Here is a 26,335-nt window from a genome sequence, read left to right as displayed (position 1 = left end):
ATCCCATTATTAAAATAGCTATACAAATTATTATATCCTACTATGTGTCTTGTTTATCAGGTGAACAAGCTAGCAGCTGATATGTATTTAAAATTGATAGAAAAATTGCTAGTTCTTGATAAATAAATGAGCTTTAGCTCTACATAAAATAATAAATTGTCTTTCTTTGGGAAACAAAAATCATTAAATTAGGCTATTGGAACCAAAATGACCAAATTAGGCCATTGAATACTTTTAAATTTGTAGTTTAGAAATGAGAGGATCCATTTGAAAACAAACTGTAATTTTTGATTACAACTTTTAAGGATACAAAATTTCTTCAATCCCCAACTATTAACTCTTAAACCAAAGCCATCTGCAATCTTCTAAGTCAGATGGACCTATTTAATCTACATTAAAAAAACAAAAACAAAGCTAAAGTAACATTAGCATTATTTCTGTTAGATTCCTAGAAGAAAACCCACTCTGTACAATATACCGAAAAACAACTTGCCATACGTATTTTAGCATAGCCCATTGAGGGAATTTAGCCTATGTAATTACATTATGGTTTCAACTGTTATTTCACATTCAAAAAAAATGGGTTAATGGAATAAACTCTGACTGTTAACCGTGGATAAGTGTGTGGTGTGAACCAAGCCACTGGTTAGGTTTCTTGGTTTTCTTTTTTCTAACGAAGTATACTGTACCATGTTTCGATAGAGGAGAATATTTGTGGTCAGAGTTGAAATGAGGAGTCCTTGGTGATTCTCTGAGCTTGGTTATTTTCTTGAAGACATTTCATTATCCAAACTAGGTAACATCATCAGTTTGGGTAATGAAACATTTGCAAGAAAACAACCAAGCTCAGAGAGCACCAAGGCCACCCCCACCCATGTACTATGTTTTATCTACTACATCATCCTGATATAATTTTTAAAAAATCTGACATCTAGATAGTAGCTGGAAGTTCAACGCTTCTTGCCTGGGACATTTCTTCTTTCTGCTCCATTTCACGTAGCTCTGTAAACAACATGCTGGTTAAAGAAAATACTAACTCTTCCTTTAGGAGTAGACATATTTTAAGAGGTTACCCCACCGAAACACAGTCCCAAAATTAAGACAGAGTTTGTCTTCCCAATTCAACATTAATTTTAAGAGCTTCACTGGGAGGAAAGAGGAGGAAGGTATGTATGGTCCTATCCTCAAAAAAGAGCAATTTGCCTCATCCACCTGAGGCTGGTTCTCGTTTTGTTTTCCTCACATTCTTTCTGGCTACTGACAGCTAAGGAGCCACCCATTTTTATTGGTCAAGTTGGCATAATAATAATAATAATAATAATAATAATAATAATAATAATAATAATAATAATAATAATAATAATAATATCATCGTCTCGGATGAGACTTGGGAAATAGGAGAACGACATAGAAGACAAACCTGTAAGAAAAGGAAAGCCATGGGTTTTTTTTGGGGGAAGGATGTAATTCACATTATAAACACCTAACTACGAATCGGTGCCCTTTTTTTCCCCGCTCCCCCAAGAAGGGACCGAGACAAAGTGGACGAAAGGAAAAGCCAACCGCAGAGAAATTGACAGGGGCGAGATGCTGACCTTTCCCGCAGCGAGCGTAGCCATCTCGCCGCGTCCGCAGCCGAAGGCAAAAATGCCACCCGCCTCGCGCTCACACACCCAGCTGCGGCTTAAGGACGGGGGTGAGAGCAACCTTAACGCGCGCGCCGTTAGAAGGAGGAGGAAAGGGCGGGCGGGGGGTGGGGGGGAAAGAAGGGGGATTTAAATCCCCTCACGGGTAGCAAGGAGCGGGAACTACATCTCCCATGGTGACTTGAGCGCTGACGGCAGTCTCGCTTACAGCCAGAGGGGGGGGGGAAAGCACAGTAGCGGTTCCTCTGTGAGGTAAGAGCCGGCGCGTGCGCAGTGGCTCTTACTCCTCCCCTCTCGTCTCTCGCTGTTCGGAGGTCGCGGCCTTGCTTTTTTTTTTTTTTTCTTCTCCCCCCCCCTCCCTTTCTCCGTTTTCTTCGTTTTCTCTCAGTCTCGCGCGCTCTCCCGCAGGTTGCCAGGTGTGCGAACGGCGCTCGTCCTCAGTGGCGTCTTTTGTCACCGCGAACGAAGCATCCGGGCACTCGGGGAGGGGGGTGTTGTTTGTTTGTTTGTTTGTTTTGCCCACCCCCCTCCTCCTGGCAGGCTCCGGGCCTTGCTTTCTAGAGTGGTTCCTGGCGCCTGTTTTAGCCGAGCCCCCGGGTTTCCCGCACCCGGGGAGGATGTCGGAACAGACGGGCTTTGTAGTGTCGCAGACCCTGGACAGGTAGGAGAAGAGAGCAGGAGTAAAGTTGGGGGGGAGGGACGGGACGAGTGACGGGCGACCTGCTGAGGTGCCTCAAGGGGGGCAGAGAGACACGGAGCCGATCGCGACGGAGGGGTGGCGGGGGAAGCCTCTGGGAACGTCCCGCCTTCCCTCAGCTGAGAGACGCGGCCACAATGAGAGACGCCGGTGGAATAAAGGGCCGGGTAGAAACAGAGGACTGCTTATTTAGGAGGAGGCGAGGGGAGGAAAAAGAGGCCCGTGGGTTGTAATTTGTTGCGGTTGAGGCATCTTTCACCTCGGACATTATTATTATTCACCCGTATATTCCAGTTGAAATTGAGTTGATGTTATACATTTACATTTTATTTGATTTGTCAATCGCTTACAAGATACAGGTATAAGAATAAATATAGTTTTGAATACATGAGATAGATACTTATAAGAAAAATAAAAAACAATAGGACGTAGGCACGTTGGTGCGCTTATGCTCGCCCCCTTCAGACCCCTTAGGAAAGGGGTGAGGTCAATAGTAGACAGTCTCAGGTTAACGTTTTTGGGGTTTGGGGAAGAAGCCACCGAGTCAGGTAGACTATTCCAGACATTGACCACTTTGTTGCTGATGTGGTATTTCCTGCAATCAAGTTTGGTGCTATTAACCTTGAGTTTGTTTGTATTGTTTGCTCTTGTGTTGTTATGGTTGAAGCTGAAGTATTCATTGACAGGTAGGACATTGCAATATATAATTTAATATAATATACTTAGATCAGACTGAATACGGTGTAGTTCTAGGTTGTCTAGGTCTAGAATTTTAAATCTGGTGGTATAAGGTATTCTTCCAGGAGTAGAGGAGTGGAGAACTCTTCTTGTGAAATATTTCTGGACTTTCTCAACTGTGCTAATATCAGATACGTAATGGAGGTTCCAGACTGATGGAATTTGACTGATGGTATTTGAGTATTGGTCTAGCAAATGTTTTGTATGCTCTAGTTAGTAGTGTGATATTACCAGAGAAGAAGATACGTAGGATGAGATTAACAACTCTTAATGCCTTTTGGGCTATGTAGTTACAGTGGGCTCTAGCACTTAGATCATTTGAGATGAGTACTCCAAGGTCCTTGACAAAGTTTGGTTCCTCAACAAAGTCTTGACTATTTAGCTTGTATTTTATTTTCTGATTTTTTTTGCCAATATGCAAGACAGAGCATTTATTTGTTGAGATTTGAAGTTGCCATTTGTTTGACTATTCTGATACATAGTCAAGGTCTTTTTGAAGGGTAGCAGTATTGTCTGTGGTGTTGAACAGCTTTACATCATCAGCGAAAAGAACGCAGTTGCTCTTAATATGATCACAGAGGTCATTTATGTAGAGTATGAAAAGAGTTGGTCCTAGAACACTGCCTTGGGGGACACCACTATTGGCAGGTACAGAATTTGATAGGACGCTCCCAATTTTTACCATTTGTTGTCTGTTTCACAGGAATGCTTCTATCCAGTTGTGTAGGTATCCAGAGATACCATAAGATTTTAGTTTTAGTAGTTTGTCTTGTACCACTGAATCAAAGGCTTTTCAGAAGTCTATGTAGATTGCAGCTATTGCTTTGCCCTGATTGAGTTGTGTAGTCCATATGTTTTTGCAGTGTAAGAGTTGCAGATTACATGATAGTTTTTTCCTGAAACCAAATTGTTTATTAGAGAGTAGGTTGTTTGTCTCTAAGTGGAGGAGGATGGATTGGTTAATAATTGATTCCATGACTTTACAGGTGATGCAGCATAAGGAAATTGGTCTGTAATTTTCAACTAGGCTGGGGTCTCCCTTTTTGAAGATGGGGATGACCGTGGCTTGTGACCATAGTTTTGGCAAGGAGCTGGTTCTGAAAGATTTTTCAAAGATTATTCTTAGAGGTTGGCTATGGCAGTGGATAGCTTTTTTAAGAAGTAGGCACATATTCCATCTGGTCCCATAGATAGGGGTGATTTTAGATTGCGCAGTGCTTTTTCAACAATGTCTTCTGTAAAATAGATATGTATTCAATCATTGTAGTTGTCTGTGGTTTGACTAGGCAGTACTGGGCTTGATCCATTGCTGTTTACAAATACTGAGCCAAAGAATGTGTTAAAGGGGTTTGCTTTGATGGTGTCATTGTTGCAGTCTTTGCCATTAGGCCCTTTCAGGGGTGGGACGGACCTTGAGTTTTTTAGTTTGTTGTTTACAAAATTGTAGAAAGCATGTGTGGAATTGGTGCGTAGAAGGTTTTCTTCTTGTTTAATGTGATAATTGGTGCATTCAGTTTTTATCTGGTGGCATAGATTTTTGTAATGGCTTTTGAAGTTGGCAACATGACCAGATTTGTTTTTTTGTCAAAGTGATCTCTTTGGATTGAAGCTTCCTTATTGTTATGGGTAATCTGTTTTTCCTGGTTTGGGGAGTTGTTATTGGTACATATAGTTTGATGACTCTTTTGATTTCTAGTAAGAATATGTTGTAATGGTCTTCAACAGTATTGCATCCAGTGAATAGAAATTGCCAATCAAGGGAAGAGAGATCGTTGATTATAAGATCATAGTTGCCTTTTTTGAAGTTATAATTGGGGATTTTGTCATTGTGATAATTTTTGTGTGGACGTATGTTGAGACAAAAGTCAATCATGTTGTGGTCACTGTTGGAAAAGGGTTCTTTAATTTGTATTCCGTAAATTGAATTCAAACTATTGCAGAAGATGAGATCGTAAATTGAATTCAAACTATTGCAGAAGATGAGATCGAGACAGTTATTAAGCCTAGTATTGTTACTAGTTGTTCCAGTCCCAGATTTGTTACAGCATTGTAGAAGGTTGCGTGTATGGGTTCAGTTGTACATTCGTTAAGGGTCCAGTTAATATGAGGTAGATTGAAATCACCAAGCAAGATAAAAGTGTGTGGGAAGGATGCTGCCCATGTTAGTAGTGTATTTAGCTTGTTTACATGTTCGATGTCATCATCAGGGGCTCTGTAACATAGTAAGAACCGAAATGTGATATTTAAGGACAGTTCACAGACGATGGTCTCAGGAAGAGCAAGCTCTTGGGTAACTTGGATGTTTTTTAGATGTAGGGACCTTTTATAGAAGATAGCAACCCCACCTCCTCTACGGATTTCATGATCGGATTGGTAAACATGATAGTCTCTTACTGAGGTAATGGAGTCAGGGAGAGATGCGTTGAGCCATGTTTCACAGACAAATATGATGTCGAATTTAGCCGTATTTCATAGGAGGAGAAATTCAGGTATTTTATTTACAAGGCTTCTTGCATTGAGTAGCTTGCATTTAAGGCCAGTTGTAATTTGAATTGAGGTAGTTGGGGGCGTGCGTGCCTAGTCTTGGTGAGGGTGGATTGGTTGAAGAAGCAAGCTTAAAAGTCGTAATATTGATTGGTTTACAATATTGATTTTTATGAATACGTTTATATAATGTTCTGAATAAATGTATATAATATTCTGATTATTGTTTGCCCTCAGTTTAGCTTTTTTTTAAAAAAAAAAACACCCATCCCAGATAGGTGAATAAGGAAGTCAGTGGAATGGAACTGAATTTTGGATACTCAGTAGGAACCTATGTGGAAACCCATCCACCACCATCCCCCCTTTGTTTTTGTCATTATCCTTCAGCACTGATCGCTTCAGAGGCTTAATATGACGATATCAGCACCACAGGATCTTGTGTGTTTTTTGGTCACTATAAGAAAACATTTGGGTTGAAAATGTTGCAGTTATAGCAATCACAGATTTAAATTAATTAAGCATGGCTGTAGGCCCTTGGTATCAGGTATTAGAACAAAGAGAGGTGCAAAACAAATTAATATTAAGTCAGTCTGTATGGAATTTACTTTCACCAGGTTTAATGAAGGAATCAAGTTCATGGTCTCTTAACTTTAGTACTACAGTGGCTGGAGAAGCTAAGAAACCAGGAGAATATTTTCTGATAGAAAAAGACAGCTTATCCTTATCAGAACTAAAATAGTAAAATACTAAGAACCTGATAAAGCTCCCACACACACACACAAATGAATCCAAGGTAGAGTGAATTATATAAGGAGATACATTTTCTATCTAGGATTGGTAGTATATACAAAACCTTTGTGCCAATGGGTATCATATGCACCAGATCAGAGGTCGCCAACCTTTTGACCTCAGGGACCACCAAACTCATAACTTTAGATCCCAGGGACCACTAACCGGTTCTGTGGCTTTGGCCCTAATTTGTGGGTGTGGTTTGGTGGTCATGTGACTGGCTAGGCATGGCTTGTATGTAAATATAAATATTTATATAAATATTGATTTTTTTTATTGAAGAGCAACTTTTACCCAAAATCAGGCAAAGCAGGCAGATTGAGTTGCTCACAGAATCACAGATTCATTCAGAGATCTATCTATCTGCCATTGGCTAGCTCAATCTCACATAAAATTTGCTTGGAAGCAAACTCATAAAATTTGCTAGCAAGCAAACTCACAAAATTAACTCACAACACACCATACATGTAAATATTGAATTTTTTATTTAAAAAAGAGCAACTTTTATCCAAAATCAGGCAAAGCAGGCAGGCAGATTGAGTTGCTCACAGAATCATTCAGTGATCTATCTACCTGCCATCGGCTAGCTCAGTCTCTCAAATTTGCTTGCTGTGAGTCTGCACTGAATTTGCTTGCAAGCAAACCTTCAGTCCTAAGGGAGGTTCGGCTGTGCTTAAAAGCAGAGCCGAAGATCTAAAGACTAGCTAGAAAGCAAGAAACCCAACCATTTCCCGCTTCCTAGCTAATCTAAATATCCTGGCACAGCAGAACAAATGATGGTCGGAAAAAGGAAAAATAGCAATTTAGTAGGCAAGTTTACTGGGTAAGGAGTGAGTGGGTGGGGAGGGTTCCTGCAGGCCATGTGGGCGGCGCAGCCTTGTGTTTCTGCGCAGCCTGGATTAATTGCTTTGGGGGGATGAGATTTCTCTGCGGCCCACCAAAATTTTCTCGCAGCCCACCAATGGGCTGCGGCCTACTGGCTGGCGATCCCTGCACCAGATCAGGGGTCTCCAACCTTAGCAATTTTAAGACTTCTGGACTTCAACTCCCAGAGTTCCTCAGCCAGCTTGGGAGTTGAAGTCCACAGTCTTAAAGTTGCCAAGGTTGGAGACCCCTACACCAGATGACTAGGTCAGTTGTATGAACGTAGATATCTGAGTCTTCTGTTAGTCTAGTCAATCTATCATTAACATGGGATAAATTTTATGGTGGCTTCTCTTTTATCTCAAAGGTATAAAAATATATTGCAATCAGAAAGGACATCATTGGAATAAACCAAAGAACTATGATTTTCATGCTTTTGATATTTCACTGCTTCAGAGCATTGTTTAATTACAAATCTATTCTGTTTCAGTAGGATCAACAGTGGTAGGGGAGAGAATCCTATGTTCCAAGCAGTATATAAATTTTACAAAATCTAGGACAATACTTTTGAGAGATTGATGTATAATTGAAAAATCAGTGTGGTGTAGTGCTGGATTAGAAGTGGCTAGACCCAGGTTCCAGCCCTCAGGTATGGGAAATAGCAAGATATGTCAGTCTCTCTGTGTCATACTGAGAAGTTAAAAAGAACATTTATTTACCTATCCACAGTGCACCGGCATGGCTAATTATTGTGAATAATCTTCAAGTCCTTTATTTTGCTGCAGATAGATTTGGAATAATAATACTATAAGTGGTGGTTTGTGAGTTGCTGAACAATCTTCTCCTGTGCTGGCAGACCATTGCCCGTACCCTATGGCAGTCTTGGTTGTTTTATCTCTTGGTTTTATTTAAAATATACTGTTTAAATAATGTATAAATATCATTTTAATATAATATAAACCATTATCTTATAGTAAAGGATTGTAAGTTTCCAACTTATATAATTGGGTGATATCAGCAAACCGGTGATTTTTTAAAAGGAAACTAGTCAAAGTCATAGCAGATAAAGCTATGGATGGCTATTAATTAATTTGACTATATATTATCAAGATCAAAGCAGAAATCTCAATATTAGAGAATATGAACTTAAACATAAAATTGCGCTCATATCTTATGGACATCCTATAGGCACCTGCTTGGTTACTATGGGAACAAGATAAATGAGTTTGGGGGTCAGTTCAGTTGTAAATGTGGTTTAAAGATGGTATATCACTTTTATTAATAGGAATTTTTTTAAAATTAATTTTAGCAAGCAAAAGTGAAATATGCAATACATCTATGCTGAATTCTTAAGGCTGTACTCCCATATTTTATTAAACCCTATATTAAATTAAGTGGCTTTTTTACCCTAATGAGCATGTGTAGCATAGACTAGACTTGGAAGTTAAAAAAAATCTTGAAAGCTGTGCCAAATCTATTTCTATATTACTTCTACAAAATATATGTGAAAATGGACATGTAGTTTCTAGAACATGGGTCCCCAAACTTGGCAACTTTAAGACTTGTGGACCTCAACTCCCAGAATTCTTCAGCCAGCTATCCTATGCTGGCTGAGGAATTCTGGGAGTTGAAGTCCACAAGTCTTAAAGTTGCCAAGTTTGGAGACCTCTCTTCTAGGAGTTCATTTTTGGTCTTTGACTATAAAAATGAATAACCAATTATGTTTGTTTGATATTACTTTTTCACATCATTATGTTGGAAAAATAAACAATGACATTAAGCCAAAAGCAAACTATGAGCTTTGCAGAAAGTAGATAAACCGAATTTTACAGTTATTTACATTATAAGGGGCTTTTATAGTCAAAATTGACAAATCACAATTATTTCTTTATAATAATATAAGCTGGCACCATAAATTGCTTCCTAAAGAGAGCATGAATATACAGTAATATTGTGAGGCTTTCAGTAATACTGTTTTGCATTTCTAAAGTTATTCCCTATGTAAAGCCATTATAAAAAATGTATAATGTATACAAAAAAAATGTATGTTTTTTTTACTATTTATTGATAGAAGTAAATTTCCAACCATAAACAGTATCAAATACCCTAAAAAACTCTTTAATTGGACAATGTTAGATGGTAGATTTTAAAGCAGCAGGATAGGAAGTATTGATACTTTTCAAATCCAATGTTTGGGAAAAGAAAAAAAAATACTGATAGTATTGTGGAAAGTCAAGTTAAAAAATGAAAGAAATCTGAAATCGACACAGATTTCTCACTTAAATCATAAATGACCTGGCTTAAATGATCATACTTTGGATACATTGCATATAGGTCTCTGGAGAAATGTTCTAATGTGCAGGTGATGAATGCACTGTGGGAACTCCTGAAGAGCCAGTTTTATGTGGATGACAAGAGTTGACACCAACTTGATGGCACATAGCCAGTCAAACTACACCTGTGTCTTTCTTTTTCCCTAACTCAGCAAAATATAGACCAAAATTATACAAAGGGGTTTGGGACTCTGTTTCAAAAACAAAACACGACCAAACATAAAAGTCACCCCTCCCCCCTCCAAATAAAGATAAAACTTGAAAATAGATTAGTTTAGATCCAGCTGGGAGTGAACCAAAAAAAGATCAGAATAAAACCCCATTGTGTCCTTGTGGAAAATGGCACAGAATGCTGCCACAACACACAGACATAGATGCAACACGTTCCTACATAACAAAACAAAATGCAGACATGTCCTATGACCACTTTGGTAAATTAATTGGAAAAGATTCCAAAAAAACATGCTCTGCATATTTTTGCCTTTGCATTTTTTTCATCTCAAAGGAATTTTGAGACGGTTATATAAAAAGACTTAGAACTCTTCTGTCTGTTGTCCAGAAGGATAACTGCCTGAAAACAGAAGATCATGGGAGCAAATTTGGTGTGACAGAAGAAGCCAAAAAAAGAAAAACCAGGCTTGATTTAGCCAGAGGTTGTAAAGACGAATCCTTACCCAGTGCATTCTAGTGGGAGAGGCCACTCTCCCTTCCCAGTTATGTGAATTTTAAAAGCTATGCACTGCATGTTTTCCCTAGAAAAAGTCATAATGTGTACCACATACACATTTGCAGCCACTTAAACTTTATTTTATTCCATAGAATTTCCTCATATAGCAGCACTATATTAAATGTGCATTGTCATTCTCTGCCATTAGCAGTAAAGAATCATTCTTCATCTGTTTCTATCGATGTTTGTAGAGGCTGAGCAGTACTTTCCAGTATTTGCACAGTCTTATGTAACAGAGGCAAAAACATTATACTGACTTCTATTTAGAATTCAGGGGCTAGTGGGCTGTATCCCTAATATGATAGATAATTAAGACTATTAAATATATTGTCGTCAAGTTATGATAATTATGATGTCACATTATTGTCACATTTTTCTGTAGTCTTTTATGTGCTTACATTGATATTAAAATGCCATTTTCAACTGTGCATTACTTTTAAAGCTAATTACCACATAATTATAGTCCATACAAAAAAAATTGGAACCTTTTTTATTCTTTAAATATGGGAGTTATTTTGAAAAAGGAATGTAAAGAGAAATTACTCCAAATGCTAAGTGTTTTCCATATGTAAACACCAGAATTCAGTTTTTAGAATGTGATTATTTTAGATACACTAGCACATTGCTTGCTGTCTGTTCTGAGAAAGAAAATAAATGTTCTAAGCTTTTTACATAACAGGTGAAACAAGACTCTGCTGTCAATAGCATTTAGAATCTTTGTTCACATGTTTATTAAAAGTAGATCACCTTCCCCAAAGAAGGATTAATTTAAGAAGGCATTTTATCTCACCTTTATTTTTTCTGTGAAGTTACTGACAAGATAAATTAATAACCATGATGGGTGCTGGGGAAGAGTGGTTGATTAGTGTTACTGACAGAGAATGACAAAGCATATTTTAGTTTAGTGCTACAATACAAAGCTTGTAAAATCTTTAAATAGAATTGAGATTAAGTGCTTAAATTGCTGCTTAAGATTGTTCACATGCCTTTTCAGTTCTAAAAACTGAAGTATTTTATCTTGTAGATTAAAATATACTTGAAAGTATAATTAAATATATTTTAACAGGATCTTTTTAAATATCTTCATACTGTTCTGAACAAAACAATGCCTTGTACCAGTTTTGCTTCACTTTAAAGCTTTATTCCTACTCTTGAAACCCGATATGTTTTAGTGCTTTGAATATACCCTAAAAAACAGTCCAATGCTTAATTTCAGATATACTGAAACCCTGGTTCATTAAAATGTTGCAATTATTTTTAGATACAACTTTTTCTTCTTCTTTACAGTCTAATTTTATTTTTAGTTAGAACTAGGATATAAATGACAGTCAAATACAAATGAGTCAGTATTCAAAATTTACAAAAATTATAACAGTTGAAAGTTTTGAAATGTATTGCTTTATTTGCATAAGTTGAATGTTGCTGAAGCTTTAGTGTTATTTTATTATTTGCCTATTTTAAAAAGAGAAAAGAAAACTCTTTGCCTTCAAAAGAAAGCTAGTTTGGTTTAGTGATTAAGACACTAACCTGGGAACTAGGAGATTGTGAATTCTCCACTGAGCCGAAGGGAGAATCCAGGATGGGGTAGTCTCTAGTCTCCTAGCTCTGCAGACCGAGTTGAAAAAACTGAGGACGCACCCCCTGGTAATGGTCCCCAGTTCTTCACTCGGTCTCAGCGTGTTCAGACCACCCTTTAAGGGCTCTGAATAGTTAGGATTATAGAAGTCTCTTCTTAGGCATAAAAACCAGTCGGGAGACCTTGGGTCAATCATTCTCCCTCCAATCCATCTGACAGAATTGCTCTGGGGGGAAAATATACGGAGGAAGGAGTATTATGTATGTTCATTGTTTTTATAAAAATAATGAAATAATAATAAAGGCAGGATAAAAGTAAGAAATAAATAAACTTATGTCCAACAATATATTTTGGATTGTTGCATCCTGCATAGAAATGCTGTGAACTGTTCAAATCTATTCTTTCCTCCTCTAACATAAAAATGAAAGGTAATAATTGTGTTAACACCTTGAAAATGACTGTTATATTTGTAAAAAGACTATGTGTATATTCTTGTTTTATCCTAATTTATCACACACAGGGCTAACAAAACTGTCAGTGTAAATCTCACACTAGCTGAAAAGTGTGATTCTGACTCTCGGCTTTCTATAAATCTCTTTCTGTAAAATTTGAACACATGTAATAGCCAACTTTGTAGCACAAAATGCTAGAAAATAAAAATGTGATCAGTTTGCCTTTTATAAATATTGATTGGAAGAAAGAATTTTAGACCATTTCTGAGAGGCTATAATCATTCAGTGAAATACCTTTGAGTGATATGGAAGTGAAAAAAATGCAAAAAGTTGTCTTTTGCATATGAAAGTATTTTGTGTGAAAAGCAATAGATATATAGTTTTTTTTAAAAAAAACCTGATTTTTAAACCATATCCAAGATCTTTAAAACATTAAAGGTTATTGTACCTTTCTTAAGAGATAGTAAGGACCACGGGATGTTGTGTTTTGTTTGACATAGCAAATTGTTTCTATTTTAGATTGCTGTCCGATACCTTACTAGCTAAAAGTAATGTTTTATTCATTACAAGAAAATGGAAAATGTGGCAAGAGCTAAGATTCTTAAGTCAGTGGTTTTATTTAGTGTTCTCCTATATCAATAACAAGATAAATCTTCTGACAGATAGCAATTCTTTACCATTATAATATTTATTCATATTATGCTAAAGGTTCAAGACTATAAAAATAATTATACAATTCTTTTGCAATTCAGCCATTGTTTGTGATGCTGTATGTATTATTTAAACTTATTTGAAAAACCTTTGATAAGTACATATAATGATCCACTGATGCTTTTATTTTTGCTCTCATTCAAATGAACATTAACTCTGTTAGTCTGTTGAGTTGCTACAAGAATATTCCAATATATTGTGTTTCCTTTCCTCCACTTTATATGAAGTAACCATCAGACTTACTGTGAGTTAAAATAAAAATAATGAATATGTCCTTTTGTTCCTTTGATTAGAATAATTTGTAATTTTTAAAATTATGATCTGAAATATATTTTGCATTCCTATTTTGTTTAATAGATATTTTTATAATAGCATTTACAGCAGTACTTTATTTTGCGGGATTATTATTATTTAATTAAATATTTGCATTATGTAGGACATTTTTCATAGTATTTTCATTAAAAATTCAAGGATCATATTGTATTTTTGTGCAAGAATAAAATAAAGCACTAAAGAAGCTATATTTAATTATCAATTATCATTTCCCCTACAACTAGAACAAGATATCCATTGAATCCATGACTGTATTTTTCTATTTATGCCTTTCAACCAAAATTTGTCCCTAATACAAATATTAAATCAAAAAGGTGTTTTTAAAAATACTATAAATTACCTATCAAATGTGTGCAGGGGTTAGAGCAGGGATGTCAAACTCACGTTGTCATGTCGTCACATGATATATTGTGATTTTTTCCCCCTTTGCTAAACCTGGGGTGGGCATGGCCAGGGTGTGACACATCTGGCCTATGAGCCGCAAGTTTGATACCCCTGGGTTAGAGTTATATGCCCCTCACACATTGATAAAAAAATTACCTATTTTGGTTTATGCTTAAGATGCCATTATTTTGTCATTGACCCAAAAGAGCCTTAATAGTCTTACAACACTGTAGAGCACAGGTGCCAAACTCTATCGTATTGTGACGTCACGATATTTTTTGCCTTTGCAGAGCCGGGGTGGGCGTGGCCTGCAAGAGACACATCAGGTCCACGGGCTACCAGTTTGACACTCCTGCTGTAAAGAGATGCAGTTACTCATTAACTATCAAAAAACAGAAATCATGTTGCTTTCCAACAGTACCAGGACTGAAAGATAACCATATAAACAACCATGACATAGAGCAAGTTATTTTTTTTAATTATCTAAGTTCTTTTTCAGGCTTCTAAAAGAAAAGTGCTTACGTTTATTACGCCTTTCTTGGACACAAAAGAAGTGCTGCCGCAGCACTTTTACAAGACTTCATTAAATGCATGGAAGCAACTTTATTCCTGTTGCTATCAAATGATTTCCTGCAGAATTAATTACACAGTTATTGTATGATGTGCCCTTAAGTGCTTATGCCAACTTCAAAAAGCACAACAAGATTTCTTAAGATGTGTTGTTTTTTTAAAAAAATCCTGGCTATGTTCCTAATGCAACCTTGAGACTAGAGCCGAGCTACTCAGAACTGAAGGCAACATTTGGCTAGTAATTTTATTTGTTCAGATGGGGTTTAACTTGGCTCCTCTCATTAATAACATTTGACAATTATATGCTTAAGTGGTGGACGAGTATTATATTTAATCTGCCTCTCACCCAAACATCTATTATTCTTAGAATTTGAGAAGGCTAAAGCTGTTATTAAACAGTGGATTTGAGTTTCAGAACAATTTTAAGTTAAAAGTAAATGTATTAAATTTATTAAATTGAAACTGATAAATTAATCAAAGAATTGGAGATGCTTCCCAGCTGCTTACTTATATTCATATGACCCAAGTGTCATTGGGTATTCTTTAATGCCCTCTGCAATGTTTTCTACTCAGCATTTCTAGAGGACAGTTAGCATAATATCTTAGATCCTCAGAAGTCCATGTGCACTAAGCAAGATTTTGCCCCATCTCGTCTCTTCCAGCCTTGGACATAATATCAGGATCTCCACATTGTATCCAGTTTAGCCTCAAGATGGGTTACAAATAATAAAAAACATAATATAAAAAAGTAAAATCAATAACCCTCATCCCTCCCCACAATAACAAGCAATCAAACAAGCCACCTGATGGACTCCATCCTATTCTGGTCTATTGGCAAAATCAGGTCTTGCAGGGTCTTGCAAAAGAGTGTCCGAATGGGGGCAGTCTAATCTTTACAGTGATGATGTTCCAAAGGGAGGATACCCACCATGGAGAAGAAAGGCCCTTCTAGTCCCACCAAATGTATCTCCTTAGGAGAGGGGAGCCACAACATTCCCTTCCTCTCTGCTCTGGTGGGTTGAGCGGATGTAATCTGGATGCTACAAACATCATGGTCTATAATGGGAAGAGACATTCATCCTGTAGTAGATTGATTCTGCCAAGGAAGAAGAAAAGTTGATAAAGATTCTCGTTGGAACTCAGATTTCCAAATACTAGTCAAAGATGTGGTCCTTTCATTTGGTATTTTTATTGTGTTCTTCTTTGATGAATAAAACATTAAAAATGCTTCTAGGTTAAACTTTGGTATGTGGCTTTTTCTAAGAAGAACTTGGTCTTGTTTGTAATTGTAACTGAGATAAGACTTGTGTTTGAATTACAGGAGTTGCTGGGTTTGTTTTGCTACTGATGAGGATGACAGAACAGCAGAATGGGTGAGACCATGTAGATGTAGAGGCTCTACAAAATGGGTTCACCAAACATGTCTGCAGCGTTGGGTGGATGAAAAACAAAGAGGAAACAGTACAGCTCGAGTTGCCTGTCCACAGTGCAATGCAGAATACTTGATAGTATTTCCAAAGTTAGGTAAGACACACATATTGACTGAAACAGGTTTTTCCTCCTAGATTTTAAGTGTGTGTTTCCTGTATTTGAAAATTTGGATATGGTGTGGGAAACTAGGGTTTTCCATTAACACTTAATATTTATTATGTTTTTTTTATCCTACATGAGATCTTCAGTGTGATTTATGGCATCAGGGAAGAATTATTATTACACAACAAGTCGGTAATAAAGTAGGTATAAATGTCTAAGTATAAAAGTTCAGTGATACAAAGATACTTCTGTTTTTAGCCCATGTCAGCATTACATGTGTTTGCTTATAAATCATTTTGCTTCCTTAATATGAAATTATGCTGAAGAAAAAAATCACACAGAAATCTGCCAATTTTAATACATGTAAAATTATTGTGGTTGGTCACACTGCTAGACAGATATTTAGGCTGGATTGGTATTTTTATTCACCACTCAAGTATTTTCCCGAGACCCGGGATAGGCAGATATTGTTTTTTTGATGGTGTAAAAAGATATTGTGGCAGGATGTAAGCTGTTCCAAGTAGAACTGCCTATTGCAATTGACTTTATTATCATTATTATCCCAAATCAATCCATTGCAGGAAATTCTTTTGCAGTCTGTTTGACTTTTCTGAAAAAAATGTCAGCATTTTATTCAGCTGCATTTTGAGTAAACCAATCACAACCTGCCAATGTGCAAAATAGAGCTCATATAGTATTGACATCTTCAATAAAATTCTGAGCTTTATAAATAGCAAATATTTACAAAAAATAAACAATGTGTATTTTACAATAAAAGATCTGGTTAGGGTAATATTTCAGCTGCTAGCTGAACAAAACCCTCAGTTTGCAGTAATCCTTAGGCATAGAAGCTGGCTGTGATCTAAGTTATTGTTTCTTAACTCTAGACTGGAAAGTTTAAAAAAAATCTAGCTACCAACTTGCATATGACACGTCTGGTAAATTGTCATGTGAATGTAAATTGTTTAATGAAGAGAATACACACAGTATGACTGATCCATTTTCATACAGTCTTCACTTTTTAAAACCATTGTATCCATACCTATAGTACATAGTATTTCTAAATTTTACTGCCTTAAATAAAAACCTATTCTAAATATATTTTATAGTGACCCATTCAACTTAATAAAAAGGCTAGAACTATTGGTGTAATTGTGATGAGGAAATGTAAGGATTTTGCTCAGCTTGGTTAGATAATTTAATTTAGAAGGAATAATTTAAGACTGGATCTTAAGAAAAATATTGTGTGAAAATACATTCATGAAAATATTGTCACACATCTTTTTCATGATTTGTTAAGTAAGATCAGGTTGCAAAGTTTTTTGTACTCTTTTAAATACATTTCAATTAATTAATTGATTGATTAATTAATTAATTAAATTTATATGGTGCCTTTGCCCCGATAAGGTGAGTCTGGGTGGGTTACAAACCATACAACCATAAATAGAAAAATGTTGGCAAAGAACAATCTAAGCTATTAGATACCCTTAAGAAGCTAGAAAAAAATACTATTCTTTGTTAATTTTGTTTCAGTGCTCTTTTTATTACAGGAACTATTTTAACAACTGTAGGATATGTTCTTTAATATTTGTAGGTGATTGTAGTTGTGAATTGGCTGGGCATCTCTACACTAAAAGCATTTTCACTGCTTCCCCCAACATTTCTTTTATCCTTTGCAACAAAATTAGAATGGCCCACAATCAGTTTCAGATACCTATTCAAAGAAAGGATGATTTGAGTGGTGTTTCCTCTACATGACTAAAGAAGGTACCTAACAAAATGCTGTGCTACCCCTTCCTTGCTCAGTTCATTATTTGCTATTTGCAGTGGGCGGGACTAAATCAGCTAATTCAGGATTGGCTAAACCATCCTGAATCGAAGTGCAAATACACTGAGGTAGTATTAGGTAATTTAGCAGCATTGGAGGAGAGTTACTGCTAATGGCCTGCGTTTGAGCCACATTGAATAAAAACTAATTGTAAAATGGACAGAGGAAAAATGTGATGTGGCATCACTGGAAACAGTAAGAAATCCATATATGGAGGTCCATGAGTTAAGAACAGTTACTAATTGGGATAAGGATGAAAATAAAATTAAGGAGAAAAACTAAGATTAAATTATTTAAGAATATGTGTATTTCAGATGTACAATTAGTTACTTAGAAAGGCACAATAATGGATTAGAAGTCTGAATATATTATGCTGCAGAAAGAAATTTTTTTATACAATTATAAAATTTACTAATAAAACAAACTGTATTTTTCGGACTATAAGACACTCCGAATGATAAGGCGCACCTAGCTTTTGGGGAGAAAAAAAAAATCTGCCTCTGCCTCCCAGCAGTTTGCCTCCTTGCAGCAAAAAACCTGGTCAGCTTCAACACAGCCTGATTTAGCACGAGCAGCTAATTGTCAATTGGATCTGCCTCCCAGAATACCAATGATCAGCTCCAGTTTGCAGGGATTGTCATCGCCTCCACATGCCCCGTTTTAAGCCTCTGTGCATCCTGTGGGACGCACAGAGGCCAAAAACGGGCCACGCTGAAGCCAAAAATGGTGTGCACAGAGGTGGAGGTGGCGATCCCTACAGACTGGAACAGTTAATCATTGGTATTCCAGGAGGCTGATCCAACCGACAGTCAGCTGCTAAATCAGGCTGTGCTGAAGCTGACCAGGCTGTTTGCTGCAAGGAGGCAAATTGCTGGGAGGCAGAGGCCAGTGGGTGGGCAGGACTTTGGCAACATTCTCTGTATAAGACGCTCAGACGTTTCTACCCACTTTTTTGGGGAGGGAATGTGTCTTATACACCGAAAAACATGGTAACTTTCATTTTCCAGTTGCTCCTTTGTCACCTTCTGATTATTGCTACAGAAACTCATGTCTTCTTTACATTATAGGTCCAGTTGTTTATGTCTTGGACTTAGCAGATCGTCTTATCTCAAAAGCCTGTCCATTTGCTGCAGCTGGAATCATGGTGGGCTCTATCTACTGGACAGCTGTCACCTATGGAGCTGTAACAGTGATGCAGGTTCAGATAATGTTCTAAATGTTAAATTACTGTAATTGAGCTGGAAACTGCTAGAGATTTGCTGAAGACGCCCTTGAGGGTGGGTAAGAAAGAGAATTCTAAGGCAGGATTGGAAAACCTAATTTAATATACCTGGATCCAGATTATGTTTCCTTCATCCTTGTGGTGGTTTTGCTCCTTTTGAGCTGCCTTACATTTGTCATTATGATTCTACAATTTACAAATGGTCAAGTAATGACCATTCAAAATAATGATGGGCCTGAAATGTGTTTTTTGGTCCATAAAGCACTTCTGGCCTTCATAAAAAGTTATGCCCCCCCTCTCCCCCCCTCCACACACACACATTTCAGTCTTCCCACAGTTATATGATTACATTTTGGGCACTTTTCAAGTGGGTTATCTTTACAACCAATTGCAACATCCCACAGACAAGTGACTGCGTTTTGCAAACTTTTTTGCCAGCAAAAAACATTCATTCAGAAGAATGGCTTCACACATAGCTTGCTTATCAGCTATAATGTTTTGCTTAATGACTGCTGCAAAAAATGATGTAAAATTGGGTCTGATCATGTGAATGCTTCAATTTAAATGGAGTGATTTATGACCAGAAATCCAGTCCCATAAGTCGAGTACTATCTGTGTTAGTTCAGCAACTGGTAAAGACATTTGTGATAAAGGAAGTGACAATGTCTCACTGATCTTGACTGATCTTTTTTAAAAAGGTTCATTTCTGGATATGAGACCACCTATAGAAATAAGAGACTGCCATAAATAACATTTGAGAGCCATTCCATTGTCTGGCCCTCTAAAACAAAAAAAATCACAAAAGAAGGCAGTGTCAAACCTCTATATAACTGTTGTTATAAAACCACATGGACATCTTCATGTGGTTACAAGCTTGACACAGGGAGAGTTTATATTCCCATATCTGAAGGCCTTTATAATTCAGGCTTATCAAGCATGAAGGCATTTTTAATTGCATATATCAAGCAAATACAACTCAGCTTCTTCATATAGCTAATGTCATTAAAATATTTCTACTAAGAGCAGAACTCTATAACTAAGATTCAGACGTAATGAGCATTTTTCAGTTTTAATGCCTTAAATAGTTATCTTGATTGATAAGATTCAGATACCTGGTTGCTTATATTCCACAGGGTATATTTTTGCTGACAAAGCTAGTGCTGTTAGTTGTATTGTTAATATCTATCTATATGCTAAAAGAAAGTGAGAGGTCACTTTTGTTATGTTTGCTTGGTGTATATTTTGTCACTTTTCATTTTTGTTACTCCTTTTCCCCCTTTATGTTAGTTTGAATATTAATGTTCGATGTTAAAATCTAATAAAGGTTCAATTTAAAAAATATATATTTATGCTGCCAACACAACTCATTCAGATCATGTTGCAACAGATTTGAAAACTATATCAAAAGAAATACTTTATAAATGATAAAAATAGTTTATTAGTCTTAAATGGTGCTAAATATAGTTTGTCAATTTCCAATTTTCCTTTCCCTCGTCCTCTTAATGGCTGTGTAGAGGAAAGGCTTTTTGTCCCAGTACAATAGTGTAATATAATGCTACTTGTATTCACCAGAAGGATTTGGTATTTTCCAGCTTTTCTGTAATATTTTCTAAATAGATTTGTTCAACTGAAACTATTCTGCTTTCATAATTGAAAAGGACCAGATTGGGTTAATAACACACTTGATTAAAAATTCTTTGAGTATCCTTTCTAAAATTATTATGTATTAACAAAAATGAGATGCTTGTAATAGTAACGTAGTAATGTGTAGTTTTGTTTTGGTCAGGTCGTAGGTCATAAAGAAGGCCTTGATGTCATGGAGAGAGCAGATCCATTATTCCTTTTGATTGGACTTCCCACCATCCCAGTTATGCTTATATTGGGAAAGATGATCCGTTGGGAAGACTATGTGCTTAGATTGTGGCGAAAGTACTCTAACAAACTGCAGATACTGAACAGCATATTTCCAGGTAATGCTATAAAATTTTAATGTCTACGCTAGGCTTGATTTCAATGAGAAAGAATGAAATGGTAGAGCAAATTTCTCCTTCCTTAAGGAAAAGCCTGCCTAGCACATTTTTGGCTGGTTCTCAATTGACGAGGTATGTTGAAAAACCAAAATATAAAAAAGAAACTTATTTTGTATGGCATCATTAAAAATAATACATTGTTTAATGGAATTTAATACAAAAATATAGTAGTGTAAAGAATTCTGAATGTGAATAAAATTAAAATACTGTATTGAAAAATGTGTTGCATAGAAATGTGTAAATATATATATATATATCTCCTAATATGTAGCTAGCAATGGTATTTTTCTTCAGGGATTGGATGTCCTGTTCCTCGTATTCCAGCTGAGGCAAACCCTTTAGCAGATCATGTCTCTGCGACTCGTATCCTATGTGGAGCTCTTGTCTTTCCCACAATCGCCACAATAGTGGGAAAATTGATGTTCAGCAGTGTTAATTCTAATCTTCAAAGAACAATTTTGGTAAGATGAAGTTTCCTTGTAGAAGTAAACCTGCAAGATTATAGAAAGATTTCTAACCACTTGTCATCGCTTTACATAATTGTTTTTATACTCTTCCTACTAAATAACATTCTATGTAATAAATACCTAAATTCTCATTTTAAAACCGTAAAGAACTGTAAGTAAATATTACATATACATTCAAAGTCACAGAAACAACATAAAGATTGTGTCAATTTTGTTCATTTAGAATTCCATTGAAACATACAATTTGATTAGGGTTGCCTAAATTTTTCATACAAATATAATAGACCAGTTTCACATAGCTTTAAATGATTTAATGAGTCACAGTTGCTATTTAATGAACACACTAAACCTATCTAATAAATAGCTGGTTTCCTGTGTCATGCTAACTATAAACTATTAAATAAAACCTCACCTTCATGGTTTTTGTGAATCTACCTGTATAATATTTTCAGAGATAATCTGTTGTGTAACCCATGTGTTGTGTCAGGATTTCCTTATGTTAAAAAGTGCCATTTCACAAGACTAATCAGTGATTTCATGAATCCATACTGAAACTTTTTTAAGTCTCAGACTTGCCTTATTCAGAGCTGATTTTCAGTCATACCTAGAAATCCTGTTATTGTGTGATGACATGATTTATTGCAGGAATGAGGAATTTTGAGACCATGGATTTGATATGGTCCAGGGGGCTTCCATCAGAGTTCTTTCCCAGCAATTGAAATTATCTGTTCCCACACCTCTGTTATGTTCAGTGAGCAAGAAGAGGCTGGCAATTCCCTAATCCAGTTGCAGGAGGTGGCTAGCAACGATTACATTTTTGGGCAATAGCATAAGTGGTTTTGATAATGGCTTTTGTGTTGCAATTTTTTTTGAAAGAATTTTACTTGGATATTATTGGTAGGAGTTACGCACCTGTAAGCTGTAGGGTGAATAAATATGGGGTAGACGTTTTGTAAATAAATAAGATGGAGGGAGTAAAAATCCAGGTTTTCAAATCCACCCTATTTAACCGGCTGAGGTTATTGGATAGGAATCCTAGCTCCTGGTACTGAATCATGGTTACCCAACAATGGCAGTTCTGGGTATACAGACAATTACTGAGAATTCCAGAGGGAGTGAGGTCCACTCATCTTCAATTTGCCAAGATTGGGAAACATTGAACTAGATGCAGTTCCTTATTCCTAATTCATTGTTTTGACTAAACAATAGATAGGAAAGTCAGTTTACACGGAGTTGTGCATCTAGAACCAAGGCTGAGGATTCACTGATTAGTGTCTTCTAGATCATAGTGGCCATAACTATGTGTTGTCAAGGTTCAAATGCATAATTTACACAAATGCATACATTTACAACAGCAGCTTCTATGCTACTTGTTATCACTTAAGTCATAGTATTCAAAAGTTATTCTTTTATGTAATTGCTTTTTCATCAGTGAATTCAACCAAGGCTGAATACAAGCTAGATAACTATGGATATCAAGGTTATATGAATTAATTAGAAACATGACATACAAATATTATGTAACTATTAAAATTTTATTACTGCTATTGCAAGATACAGGGGAGCTTTAAATGCAAGTATATACTATAAAAGAATTGGGAAATGAAATGTGTTACTGAAAATGGCAAATGAGGAGCAAATTCATTTCATATTTCACTTCATCTATTCAATGAAGCCTCAGTCCATCAGTTAGGGAATGTATAAGAAAGAAATTTGGGCAACACATATAGAACTTTCATTAAAGTACAGATTAATAAATTAAGAACACAGTTTTCTTATTTAGTTTCCAGGATTCTGTAATCTAATCCCTTCCTGGCATTAAACCTTATTAATAAGACTGAACCTTGCTTCGTGGTGCTGTTAACAGCTTGACACACATGGAATTTGATGATGTGGAGAAATGCAGCGCTTGCCACTGAGAAACGGGGAGGATAGCTGCTGAAGAATTTTGTCAAAGGCTTAACCCAAAAGGTGGGATTAAGAGAGTATAAGATAAATAGCATCACTATTTATCAGGCAGGCAGCAAAGGAAAGAAATAGCTGTGTCCTTTGAAAGGCAAGCAGTGACAGAGATTTTAGGATACAAAATCTGAGATTAGTGGGGAAACAAGGCCCTAGTCAGCATAGAAGGTAAGTGCATGAAAATTGGACTGAATCCAAGATTAGGCAAAAAAAAAACAGTGTTCAGATTTATGGTTGAATATTGAAGTGTTCTGAAAACAAATCTGGAAGCAGAGTATTACAAAAAGATCAAAATGGAGGAGATGACATTTGACAGAGGATGAAAATATTCAGTAAACTGATGAGGTGACAATGACTTTTAATTTTTTTGCAGCACTGTACTGGATTAAGTATTTTTAGTTTAGCTAAAGGATGGAAAATGAAACTTCAAAGAATAAGAATATAAATACATTCTATTATGCTCTTGTTCAGCAAAATAAGTGGTAACATTTGGATCAGAGAGACATGAGACAAACGTTGAAAAGGGTGTTGGACTTGCTGGTTTTGAGGAGGTGCTGAAGTTTTAAGCAAGGAGATCATGGAAGAAATTGAAAAAAGTGAAGTGAAAAAAGGAGATGTGCAGTCATATGAATGGAGATGCTACCCAGAATTATAGCATAATATTTCCCAGAGATTATTGTTTGAGAAATTGGGAGAAATTAGAATCAAAATCTGATTCCTCAAGGTCATTTGAACTGGGGGAGAAATTACAGAAAGAACACCTCTCTCCCATTTAATGAATAAAGAAAACCCTTCCAAAATAATGTATAAAATCAGCATGAAATATTTTTTTATAAGAGAAAACATTTCAGAATAACATTATGATAGGGAATGGCACATCTCCAGTATTTATATAAAATAGCTTTAATTAACCTAACTTCAAGGCATATTACAAATGTATATAAAAAGCCACATTAAAAAAATTGAATTTTTCTGGTAGGTTTTGAATAATTGTTCCCTTTTATTTTTAGGGTGGAATTGCTTTTGTTGCTATAAAAGGAGCTTTCAAAGTCTACTTCAAACAGCAGCAATATTTGCGACAAGCTCATCGGAAAATTTTAAACTACCCTGAGCAAGAAGGTGCATAAATGGCTACAGTATGCCTGGCAGACTCTTACAATCTCATTTCCGATATTCTGTGACAATTCTATTAGTTAGCTACAGGAGCCGAGATTGGATGAAATGCTGCTGCATTTCGTATCTCTCCCCTTTCCACATAGACTAATAAAAGACTGTATAATGTCAAGGTGAATTCTACTTAGTTGTTAAGCTTAAGAATGTAATTTTATTTCATCAATGTATTTTTCTTTGTGGCAGGAGACATCTGAATCCATTTCTTGTGGGGATATATTGCCTTTTGGGGGTTTTCTGAAACAGCCAAACACTTACGAAGTTAATAAATTATGTGCAGACTATATTGAAATATCTTTTGTATGCTCATTGCAGTAAATTCATAATTCTTTGCTAGTCAACAACTACCTGTCAAAATTCTAGAATGTTAAAAACTGAACATATGCCTGTTCTTAATAATCACTTGGTATATTAACGTAACATTTTTTTATTTAAAAGTTTCATCTGATGGTTTACCTTTAGTCCTTGCATTGTAAGTTGTACTACATATAATTGAGTCTCATTTGCCTGCTGTGAAATGAAAAAAGTGAATCGCAATCTGCTTGTAACCAAGTTGCAATATTGAAGTTATTGCTTTGTACCAATGTACTATGGAATCTCAGTCAAATGATGGATATTATTAGTTCAAGATAAATATAAAAGTAAGATTCAAAACCAGGACTGATAACATGCAGCTATATGTAGAAGTATTCTGCCTATACTTCCAAAAGTATTCAGGAAACTATAAACATAATACAAATTGTATTTACTAGTAGGGCTTTTTTAAATAGAAATTGTTTTAATATTTTACTCCTATGACATCTGGCACTTTACTGGTTTTGTTTTGAGAATACAATTTCTAAGTGTCTTTGATTTTGATGGAACCTCCCAGCAAATACTTGGAGTAGTGGTCCTAATTCTACATGCAGACATAGAGAAACCCTTTTCTAGTAAACAGAATGGGTTTCTTATAACATAAAGAGTTGAGATTTAGGAATGGTACTTGAGCTATCTTTTTCTCAACAAAAGAAATAAGCTTATCAGTGTGAAGTCATATTTATGTAATCAATTCCAATTCCTGGGATTACTGGTGGCAATTTGTATCAGCAGCATTGGAGAACTAGATAATGCTAGATTCAACAGTGTAATATTCACTGTAAATGATAGAAAGTTATTCTTTTTAAGAATTGGTAAATAAATCTTCATCAGAAATTAAACAAAATGGGCTTCATGTTCATTTGCAATAATGTATGCTAACAAAGTATGATTTTCTGAAGTGGACATTATTTTAGCTATAGAAATGTACTATTTTAAAAATGTAGAAAATGTATATTATGACCAAGTAGTATTCCAGTATTAAAGTACGTGAAGAAATATGAAGTATAGAATACTAGTTGTATCTTCTAACTACTGAAAAGAATTACAAGTTTAATTCAGTTGGACTCTGGAATTACAGAGAGAGAGAGGTATTTGCAAACTGCTGGATTTCTTCAAGGATCTTCAGTGCTATAAATACTTTGTAAAATTCTTTTGAGGAAAAGTCTTGTGAGTGTTATTTTTGGTATGAACACTAGCCCTTTGTTACCTGCTGGATTTTTTTTTTAACAGATAACACATAGTCTCATGTCACCTGGTGCAGTGTATGGATTTGAAATTTATTCTATGGTTAAACTTCAGAAACTATTCTGTATCTTCTTACTCAAATGTACTGTGAATAATGTGGAATTATTTTTAATTCAGTAGCAAAACCATTATTCTGTTGTGCTGTTTAATGTTTCTGTTGTGATCACATATTGGACTAGATTGAATAAATTTTTTTACATTTAATTGGAGGGCATTA

The 26,335-nt window shown here is 35.9% G+C and overlaps 2 protein-coding genes across 5 annotated transcripts in view; one reads left to right on the top strand and one right to left on the bottom strand.

Moving 5' to 3' along the window:
• Nucleotides 1–1,734, bottom strand: part of CPEB3 (cytoplasmic polyadenylation element binding protein 3) — a 103,811-nt gene extending 102,077 nt beyond the window's left edge. For all 3 annotated transcript variants that reach the window (XM_026710556.2, XM_087932462.1, XM_087932467.1), the window contains exon 1: nt 1,596–1,734. The gene's annotated coding sequence lies outside the window, so the exon portion shown is untranslated. The remainder of the gene's footprint in view (nt 1–1,595) is intronic.
• A 148-nt stretch (nt 1,735–1,882) lies between these two features.
• MARCHF5 (membrane associated ring-CH-type finger 5) lies at nt 1,883–26,322 on the top strand. Of its 2 annotated transcripts, XR_015743437.1 has the most exons (7): nt 1,904–2,307; nt 15,626–15,828; nt 18,733–18,863; nt 20,674–20,857; nt 21,212–21,378; nt 23,168–23,355; nt 24,357–24,808. XR_015743437.1 is itself a non-coding variant. In XM_087932470.1 (6 exons), exons 1-6 carry the CDS (start codon nt 2,264–2,266, stop codon nt 24,471–24,473), a joined length of 846 nt encoding a protein of 281 aa, XP_087788596.1. In that variant the 5' UTR covers nt 1,883–2,263; the 3' UTR covers nt 24,474–26,322. The 2 variants fall into 2 exon arrangements, 1 of the variants encoding a protein (XP_087788596.1); XM_087932470.1 differs by lacking the exon at nt 23,168–23,355 and having other exon boundaries at nt 1,883–2,307; nt 24,357–26,322.
• Nucleotides 26,323–26,335: the final 13 nt, after the last annotated feature.

Source organism: Pseudonaja textilis, chromosome 4 (genome assembly GCF_049901715.1).
Source record: "Pseudonaja textilis isolate UNSWEBS1 chromosome 4, rPseTex1.2, whole genome shotgun sequence".
NCBI classification, from domain to species: domain Eukaryota; kingdom Metazoa; phylum Chordata; class Lepidosauria; order Squamata; family Elapidae; genus Pseudonaja; species Pseudonaja textilis.
This window is presented reverse-complemented; position numbering and strand designations above follow the sequence as displayed.